The following is a 10,188-nucleotide window of genomic DNA, read 5'->3' on the forward strand; positions in this document are numbered from 1 at the left end:
CGGGATAACATTTTCGATAATTACCCGTAAAATGTCTAGCTAGCAACAATTGCCAACACTTTTCACATCCCACAAGCATACACACATACATGGACTTGGCAGCCTCGAAAAGCCAATTGAATGGAATCCCCATCTTCATTTCCGTTTTGATGGCCATAACCAGGAAGCCCCGGCTTTCAGCACCCAATACGCTGTCGATGGTATCCAATACTATCAATACTTAGCTAGGCGCCAAAGTCAAGTCATGAACTAGAAAAAGCGAAGGAAAATAAACGACAGCGGAAACGGAAAAGGCTTAACAGCTGCGCTCACCCGGACACTCAGAGATATAGAGATGATGACGATGGGAAAGGAAGGCAACTGGACACTCTCGAAATCCGTAAGCGCATAATCATGAAAATTGTCAGTACATAATGCCTCAAAAGAGCCGATAGCAAAGCTGAAAAGGCGGAAAAGGTTTTTACTCGCATCTTTACTTACTTTACACGCTTGACTTTGTGGATGGCCCCGATTGCTGACTTCGATGTGTCACAGTGGCACAATATCATCTGTAACATTTTCTAAATAAACTTGTAGATTTGTAGTTTGCGAAAAAATATAAATTGGGATCATATTCTTAGAAAGATATCCGCTTTAAAAGTTACTACAAAATATAGAATTAAAAAATGCCCTTAACAAAACAATTTTAAACTATTTTATCAAATGTTTTAGGTTTGCTTATATTTTAAAGTATGCTAGTTTTTTAAAGTAATGCTGATAGTAAGCATAATGATTATATATTTCAATATGTTGGTACCACTGTCTGTGTGTCTCTTTTCCCCCTGCAAAAATTTGTAGAGCGGAAAGTAATTTTCTTGCGCTTTTTATTCGCTCTCGTTTTTTATGGGTCGATACGGAATGTCCTCAGTCCACTCTCCTCCGGTGTCCACTTTCGAAGGCCCTCTTCCCTTTCTGGGCCTCCTGTGTCCTTTGCTGTCCTGGTATTAGCTACCCATCCTTTGCAGAAAAGCAGCAAAAGCAACACAAGGATGAGCAAGAACAAGAACCCGACTCATAGTTACCCACTACTCACATCTTGGTAAATAACAACTAAATATAATACCTTTTTAAAGAATGGATCGATTTCTATATTTTTTTTGGATGTATATAGATATAGACCATATAAACTCTTCTCAATCAACTATCAATGTACTACTCTTAGGTTTTTCTCCAATCCTGGTTTATAAAATGGGAGAGGAATTTGTACAGGAAAAACACATACCTTTTACTCCTTGGGTATACAAAAGTAAGTTTACTTTCACATGCCGGCCGCACTTTGATTTTGTTGTCAGACTTTTTTATTTCCCATCGATGGGCGCATTCTTTAGCATTGGCTGCTGGCGTTGGCAAAAATCAACTTTTGCACGTTTCGATTGTGTAAAGTTTTTATGGCTTTTTGATTTTTTTCACTTATTGCCTGCGCCGCCTAGGGCGAGTGTGAACGGGGCTGTGGACGTGGATGTGGATCTGGATGGTTTGGTGAGCTTGAATGGGGGATGGCAACCCGCTGTCATCATCAATAAGGTGCCTCATTGAAGGCACTTAAATAATTACAAAATAATGGATGCCAATGGCACAATGTCGAAGACACATTTTAGCCACTTCGATGGCGAAAAAAGGGGGAGAATCGTCGAGTCCTTAATGCAAATCGTGCCCAAGTGCCACCGAGTCGGTTTGCGAACTCTTTCACGTCAAGTCAAAGGGATATAGACGCTCTCAGGAGGAAAAGCGAGCGAGGTATGCAAATATTTGGTAAAGCGAAAATCGGTAAGTGGACTGAGGGGGAAGGGCCTCTGTTTGTTGTCACTTTGATTTGTTTGCCTCATTGTAAATATTTAATGGAGCTGAAATAAGTGTGAAGAAGCTGAAATCTCACAGGAGATAGGGTTATTCGATAAATTTTTTATTTTTCCCAAGTACTTTCATTTTCTTCGTGATATACCAAAAAGCCCAGCAATGAGAGCTTACCATAAAATATTTACCCTATTTGTTTATTTTATTGTATTTACTTATCAAAATTTAAATTTCATTATTTGTTTGTTCATTTGATTTTTCCATTTCAAATTGGATTAAATATTCAAATCCACTGCTAAATTTATTACTTACTTTCCCGCTCTAAGTTCGTAATATTTTGTTTGCATTTTTTGTATTTTTTAGATTTCAAATATTGGTTTAAAAAATTTTTCACTCGACAAAAACAAGTACGTACTCCACTTTCAGCACGGATGTTGTAATTGTTAAAATCCCATTTCAATTCCCCTGAGGTGGCCAGTGCACACAAAAGTTTAAATGAACACAAATAACATTTATTGATAACGAATTTACAGAAGTGCAGCCTTGCACACCAGCTTCCTCCTCCAAAAATTGAAATTGCTTAAAATATTAAAAATTTATTGCCCACTTCCAACTCCTTTTTGCTGGGTTTTTTATATTTTTGTTGCTTTATTTTTTTAAAGCGTAATAAATAAAATTAAATTATATGCAAAATGTATAAAAACCAAGAGCAATTAAAAAAATAAACACGATAGTAGGAATTTACACACAGGAGAACAAAAAGAATACAATAAAAAACAGTGCAGCACGAGATAAATAAATAAATTGTGCAACGAAATGCGATTGAATTGTTTTTTTTCTCTTCATCCTTCGATGTTTTACAATTTTTACAATGGTGGATAGTAAATATTTTAAATGTTGGCGTATTTTTTTTGTATTTTAACTTACTTTGTCCACAGTGTTTTCCATTTGTTGCGTATCATTTATATTTCAATTTTAATTTATATTCATTTGAATATTTGCTTGGGGGTGGGCAAACATTTTTTGCCTACTTTTTTGGGCATTTTATCGGAAAAAGCTCATAAGTTAATGGAGGCCAAGGAAGAAATGTGAGGGACTGGAACGAGTATTGTAAATTCAATTGCTCTTAACAGTGAATTTCTCTTGAAAATACATTTTGTTTGTTTATTACTCTGCACTGGATATCCGATTGCTGATGCAACATTTCATTCTGAACTTTAAAACTTTTCCGCAATTGGGTCAGTTCTGTTTACCTTTTAAAAAAGAAAGGTAAGTGCATACTTGTGGCAGCGCAACAGTTTGTTTTTAGTCATGAAAAAATAGCGACATAAATAATGATTGATTTACAGAAATATGAAAAGTGGGTTAAACTTGAAGGCAATTCAACTTGATGCGATTTGGCACTGACTGACAAAGAAATTGAAAAATATTACAAAATATATCAATTAAACCTTTAATAATTTAAGTAAAATATGTATTAAAGAGTTAAAATATATATTAACATAAATTTTAACCACGCCCACCAATTAGGCGTGAACAAGTTCTTTTAGTGGCACTTGCGCTATTTACTTATGATTACCATGTTGAATTTCCCATTCCAAACAGACCAAACCGAACCGATTCGCTTTTCCCTTTGAGCATTTGCGGTTTTCCGGCAAAAGTTCTGCGGCCGCGTTGAGCTTTGATTTGCAAACTGAGAGTGCGGGTGGGTCCCCTTATATTTTAGCATATTAAATTAAAGCAAATGGCTGAACCAGCCAGACAGCCCAACCCGCCAGCTGCTGGCTGAGTGATAAATTTAAGTGCTGGCGTCTAAATAAGTGATGTCTTCACCACCGCGAGCAAGGCGAGGGCTTAGCTTATGAAGGGGCTCTTGGGCTAAGGGGAAAGCGGGGAGAATCGGGAGAAAGTACAAAAGCCCGAGCCGCGACTGAGCTGCTGAATAAACAACTTTTGCATTTGCTTTCATGAACTCCGACTCGAAATCGGCTTAGACGACATCTGGCAAACGTCATTGCCATTGTCATTTATTCTCTTTCGTATAGCCAGCGTATTAGCTTTCCTTCTAAGCTCAGAGTATTTGATTACATTTCCAAAAATCTTGAAAATCTGAGAAGCTTACAAAGCCGGAAAGTAATTCACATTCTTAATAAAGAGTTAATTTCCAACTCAATTCCGAATGAAGGCACTTCTATAATCTGTTTTTTAAACATATATTATTACTTAAATACTTTAATAAGAGAAATTATTTTTAATTCTACAACAACTTTGGCTGAAGACCTTTTAGAGTCATTCGATACACCCATATAGTCCCACATAACTACTTTACTACTTTACATTTCATTTTCTGTTTTTTCTCAAAGAATCCTGTACTTTTATTATACAATCCACATATTTTAAATTCCAAATTCACTCATTTGCTTCCGCACATCCTTCGAATTTAATCAAGATATTACACAACTGGGCTCACTGATATGTCGCTTGAGATTATCCCATCCATAATTCCACTCAGTGAGTCAGACAACCAAACCAACAGCCGAAAACCTTCATGAGGACCATAACCCTGGACACTCGCACGCGAATCGTGGCTCATACATCATCATCATCCGCATCTTCGTTGCTCCGACCATTATCCTTTAAAAGCTGGCTTGGACTCGATGTTTAAATATATTTTATGTCCTGCCGAATGGACAATGAAGGGGAGAGGGAATGCTAAGGAGGCCTTGGCGACAGACGAAGAGGAGAATAAAAACCAAAAGGCAGAAGACGATGCCATATAAATAATGTAAAAAGTGTGAAATGCGCCTAATGGTGTGCCAAGCCCAAAGTAAAAGCGGAAAGGCTGGCGAAAGCGAAAAGGAGCCCATGAAATGGCGCATAAAATGACAATTGACAGCTGATGATATTTTTACTCCAATGTGCCGTCTGTAAAGCAACCGAACCGAACCATCCTCAAGCCATCCCATGTATATCATAAATATTTGATCGAACATCAGGTCTATGTAACATTTTCGTTTCTTGTTGCCAGGTAAGGACTGAACAAAAACAAAAAAAAGCAACAATTCCAGTTTAAGTTTCGAACTTACCAGCAAACTCAGACATATTCATTCGGTGCAGCGAAGGATCAATACCGAATTCCACATTACACTGTTTGCCGTTTCTTCCACGTTGTCGTTCCATTAAAATATATAAAAAGAAAAAAGAAAATACCCCCATCAATATGTCATGCAAGAACTGTCCGCCCTACAAGAACTCTGAACTGGGCGTCTTCTTTCCCGACTGCTTCGAACGCGTCAGCGGCCATTGCAACAAGAAGAATCCCGGCAATGTGCAGAATCTGCACATCCTGGCCCATCGGGTCATGCCCAAATTCTTCGACGGCATCGAGCTGGACTACCTGCACCGGTTGGCGCCCAACAAGTACATCACGGCCGCCTGGGTTCTCAGCCACATCAGGGCCTCTGGCTTCCGATTCGGCGGGCTTTACACCTTCCGCGTCCAAGATGATACCATGGTGAGTTTGGGGCACATTATCAGCACTCCAAAATTTTCAATATTTTATAACAGTACCGCAGATTGGTTAGAAATTCAAATGATTTTGAGTGACTAAAATAAAACTCTATCAAAGTTAAAAAAAAATATTTCGAAAACATAATGGAATAACAAGATATACAAGAGAAAACAGCAAAAATTGATAGTATCAGCACACAGCCCAAAACTGTATTTCCAATGACTTTCAGTATTAGAAACCAAAACTGCACTTCTAAGTTTCATAACTTGGGTAGTTGTATCCCGATTTAGACGTGGGATACCTCTATGAATTTGTGGAAGAATTCTCTAAAATTATGCATTAAAATTTTACTTTTAATCGAGGGTCACATTTTTAACACATTTTCATGTTCGATTTTTCGTTATTTTCAATGGCTTTCAGTACTGGAACCCCAAAATTGCACTTCTAAGTTTCATAACTTGGGTAATTGTATTCCGATTTAGACGTGGGATACCTCTATGAATTTGTGGTGGAATTCCATTATAATCTACATCAAAATTTTACTTTTAGATGAGGGTCACATTTTTAACACATTTTCATGTTCGATTTTTCGGTATTTTCAATGGCTTTCAGTAATGGAACCCCAAAATTGCACTTCTAAGTTTTAGAACTTGGGTAATTTTATTCCGATTTAGGCGTGGGATACCTCTATGAATTTGTGGTGGAATTCCATTATAATCTACATCAAAATTATACTTTTAAATGAGGGTCACATTTTTAACACATTTTCATGTTCGATTTTTCGGTTTTTCAATGGCTTTCAGTACTGGAACCCCAAAATTGCACTTCTAAGTTCCATAACTTGGGTAATTGTATTCCGATTTAGACGTGGAATACCTCTATGAACTTGTAGTGGAATTCTTTTATAATCTACATCAAAATTGTACTTTTAAATGAGGGTCACATTTACAACCCATTTTCATGTTGGATTTTTCGGAATTTTCAATGGCTTTCAGTACTAGAACCCAAAACTCCACTTCTAAGTTTCATAACTTTGGTAATTAAGGCCTGATTTGAACGTGGGATGCCTCTATGAATTTGTGGTAGAATTCTCTAACAATCTACATTTAATTTTATTTTTTTAAAGAGGGTGAGATTTTTAACCCATTTTCATGTTTGATTTTTTGGTATATCCAATGGTTTTCAGAATCGGAACCCAAAACTGCACTTATAAATTCTATAACTTGAGTTAAAGTATCCAGACTTAGACGTGGGATACCTCTATGAGTTTGTGGTTAAATTCTCAAATATTGTAAAAAAAATGTTCTCTTAAACGTGGGTCAAGTTTTTAACCAATTTTCATGTTCCCAAGACCCTGACAAAGTCCAATATATATTAATATATTATAATTAAAATTTTTATTTTATTATATTAAAAAACCTATATCTTCAGTACACCCCAACCATTATGGGTGACATACATCCCACGACGCTGGCGGCCAATTTGAATATCCTGTACTATCCATTCCAGTGCCTTCGCATGGAGGCCATTATGCAGAAGGCCAGTGAGGCTGCTCAGGTGGAGAGCCAGTATACGATCGAGTTGACGAGGCAATGTGATACGTGGACCGCCAACTTCTATAATGTCCGCAATGAAAATGGTCGATGTACCCTGTCCGTAATGAGATCGGTGTCCGCTCACTGGGCTCTTGGCGGAGAACTTCTTCTGGAGTGGAACGAACCCCAGAAACTGACGCCGGATCTGGCCCTTGCAGCACGGTAAAATACTCCCTAATATCATATTAATTTATAAATAAAATTTTATTAAAAAAATTCTTTATAAGATATAACACTTACCACGATTATAATCTAATATCACATCATTGTACCTTTATCTTTCAGTTACTCCCACTATAACTATTCCCTGGCTGCCACCGCCTCGAGACAAGGTCTGGATGTTAGCTACTGGCAGCGCATTCATCCGCAAATTCAGATGGCCAATCTCCTGGCCTGGAATCGTAGTACCCGAAAGACCATTGCCACAATATGCTATCAATGGAACTTCTGGAATTCGGCCGTCCATGGAATGTTCGATTCGGATGCCTCCGTGGGCTTCATGTGGACCAAGTGAGTACAGCACTCTTTTCGAGAGACTTATCTGAAATCACCTTACATTTCTCGCAGATATCTAAGGCACTTGCCACTGCAAATGGGTTTCAGTGTGGTGATGAACCTGCCCACAGATCGATTTGCCTTCGGCATGCGTTTTGTTTTGGATCCGAGTGGCTTGAGACGTGGCGAATAATTGTATGTTACTGTACTTCTTTTATTTTATGTACTACCAAATTATCTATTGCAAGTCTAAGTCCAGAGTTCAGAGAATTACAAATTTGCTGTTTGGAAAACTTTAAATTCATCAGAAGTTCCAAAGAAGTTTTCTGCCACTTATTTTAATTAATTTTTTGGTCTTCAAAATACATTTGTGGTGGAACTTGGGTGAAAAATATTTTTTATTTAAACACTTTTTAGCCACACGTTGCACATTAAAAGCCAACACATACTCACAGAATCGGAAAAGTTTTTCCTTGCAGCAAAGGAAGAAAACTCGCATGCATTTGATTTATGCGCTGGCAAGTCTAGACACTGTAAATATTTTTTAATGCCAGCACGAAAGACCAGAAATCTCGGCTCAAGAGGGAGCTAAGAAATTTATATGTACTTACACATGGACATATGTATCTATAAATCTAAAATAAATACAATTTACACAATAAATTTACCCGACCACTCTCAGCTGAGTTGAGTATAATTTAGCCAGAAAAAAGATAATGGCTCTTAATCCGATATAGAGCTCAGAAAAATACCCAGATGGTTCACTGCATGACCCATAAACCGGAAAAAAGATGGACAAAAAGGAGTAGCCAAGGCCTGGGGCAAAACTTTGAATTGATTTTTGGTTTTGGCTGGAACGAGAAAAACTTTTGAGCCAACTGAATTTTCTTGGGCAAACATTGGTTGGCTTTAATTTTCAGGGTTTCGTGTGTGTTTGGGTTGTGCCATGAAAAGTTTTTTGCCCGCACCCACACGGACATTCACTTATGGGAGCAAATATTAATATTTCAATAAATGCTGTGAATCCTTTTCCCAGCCTACCCAAAAATTTCACATCAAGGGGGTAAGGCAGTGTAAACTTTTCCCAAAAGTCCCCGGGGCCAGTCTGCCTATCCCTTTACACTTCTCCCGCTTATCGACGCCTTTACAAATCATTAGATTTTCATATCCGATGAATTTTACAACGATTTAAACAACAAAAAGAGCCGAGACCGAAACACAAATTTTCTGTCTCCTGCTTTTGCAATTTTTCGTCCTCGATATGTCAATTTGTTGTTTTTCCACGCTCATATGTGGGCAGAAATAAAGTGGCAGACCGAGGAAAAGGGGCCCATTTCCACGGTAGTGTCGCCCATTTTATGTTTATTTAAACTTCCCTCGTAGGCGGTAAATGGAGAAATGTGTAAAAAGAAGCCCAGAAATCAACCATAACAATGGCTGCAGGAGAAGAACAAAGGCAGCGCAGGAAAAATAATATGCAGAAATTCATTACAAATATATTTTCCGAGAATGCGCTGAGTAGGGCCTTTTCTTTTCATGGCAAAAATTATTGAATAATCATTAAAGACATGTGATATATGTTCTGATTCAGAAAAGGCATTCTTTCCCACAAGCGACTACTTAAAGTGTAAATACCTTTAAGTAGGTTTAAATGAAATATGTATCTTTAAAACCAAAACTAGTTCACCTAAATTTATATCCAACTATCATAAAACATCAGCTTTAAAAGAGTAAAACGTGCATGGACCAGAAGTTAAATAGCAAAAAAAAAAAGAAGTGTACAAAAGAAAAAAATTGAAAAACAAGCAAAGAAAAGTGAAGGGAAATGCTTGTTTGCCTGCCACACCGACCAACATTTATGTTTATGTTTCGAGTGAGGAAAAAACACCGAAAAACAAACACACACATTATGTTTTGCTTGTTTTTGTTTTCCTTGGCGTTTTGGGTTCGCCGAGTGGAAAACATATTTAATTAAAGCTATCCGCATATTAAAAACTTTTTCTACACCATCCTTCCCTTCGGTGCTTATATTTTACACTCGGCTTGAGTTTTTCCGCTGCATACTTTTTGGATAGCAAACTTAAGCTTGCCACATTACGAAGCATAAACAAGAAAATTCTGAAAGGGAGACGCTTTAAATACAAAACAACAAAAAAAGAGCCCCAAGGCTCCAACGGGGGTCACTCTCAAGTTTTATAAATATGCAAAATTTTAATGAATTTTTGTTTGCTGCCCGCCCGCAAATTGCCTCCCATTTGCCCCCCGAAAACACAACCCCCGCCCTGCAGCGCAATATCCATTCATTTCAATGGGGGTCTGCCAAACATTTAACATTTAAGCAGCTTTAAAATGCGGGTCAACTGGGTGAACCTGAAGCTTTTCGCTCTCGATAAGAAGGCCAAAAGTGGAAATTTAAGCAAACAAAGGCGAGAAGGGTAAGGTAAAAACCAAGAAATTGGAAAGCGAAAGGAGAAAATTTCAATGTTCGCCAATACGAATAGTCAATGCTTTTTGAATAAAAATAGAATTAAGGTTTACTAAACTGAATGAGAAAATAGTCATTAAAAATATTAGAAACATAGTTATCAAGTTTTAAAAAAGTATTTCGATATGATTTTAAAAATAATAAAACATTATATTCGACTATATTAAGAATTACTAATAAAAAATGAAGTTCCCATTTATCTGCATTCTTTGTATTTTAATAATTCTACAAAAAATATTACCCAATTTAAAATACTTTAATAATTTTAA

At 37.2% G+C, this 10,188-nt stretch overlaps 1 protein-coding gene across 2 annotated transcripts; it reads left to right on the top strand.

Annotated features, from left to right (window-relative positions):
• The first annotated feature begins 4,772 nt into the window (after positions 1-4,772).
• LOC119560485 (mitochondrial import receptor subunit TOM40 homolog 2) lies at positions 4,773-7,734 on the top strand. Of its 2 annotated transcripts, XM_037873961.1 has the most exons (5): positions 4,773-4,861; positions 4,923-5,347; positions 6,776-7,101; positions 7,225-7,449; positions 7,507-7,734. In XM_037873961.1, the coding sequence occupies exons 2-5, from the start codon at positions 5,054-5,056 to the stop codon at positions 7,625-7,627; spliced, it is 966 nt and encodes a 321-aa protein (XP_037729889.1). In that variant the 5' UTR covers positions 4,773-4,861; positions 4,923-5,053; the 3' UTR covers positions 7,628-7,734. The 2 variants fall into 2 exon arrangements, with proteins under 2 accessions (XP_037729889.1, XP_037729880.1); XM_037873952.1 differs by lacking the exon at positions 4,773-4,861 and having other exon boundaries at positions 4,871-5,347.
• The last annotated feature ends 2,454 nt before the right edge of the window (positions 7,735-10,188 follow it).

Source organism: Drosophila subpulchrella, chromosome 3R (assembly GCF_014743375.2).
Source record: "Drosophila subpulchrella strain 33 F10 #4 breed RU33 chromosome 3R, RU_Dsub_v1.1 Primary Assembly, whole genome shotgun sequence".
Taxonomy (NCBI): domain Eukaryota; kingdom Metazoa; phylum Arthropoda; class Insecta; order Diptera; family Drosophilidae; genus Drosophila; species Drosophila subpulchrella.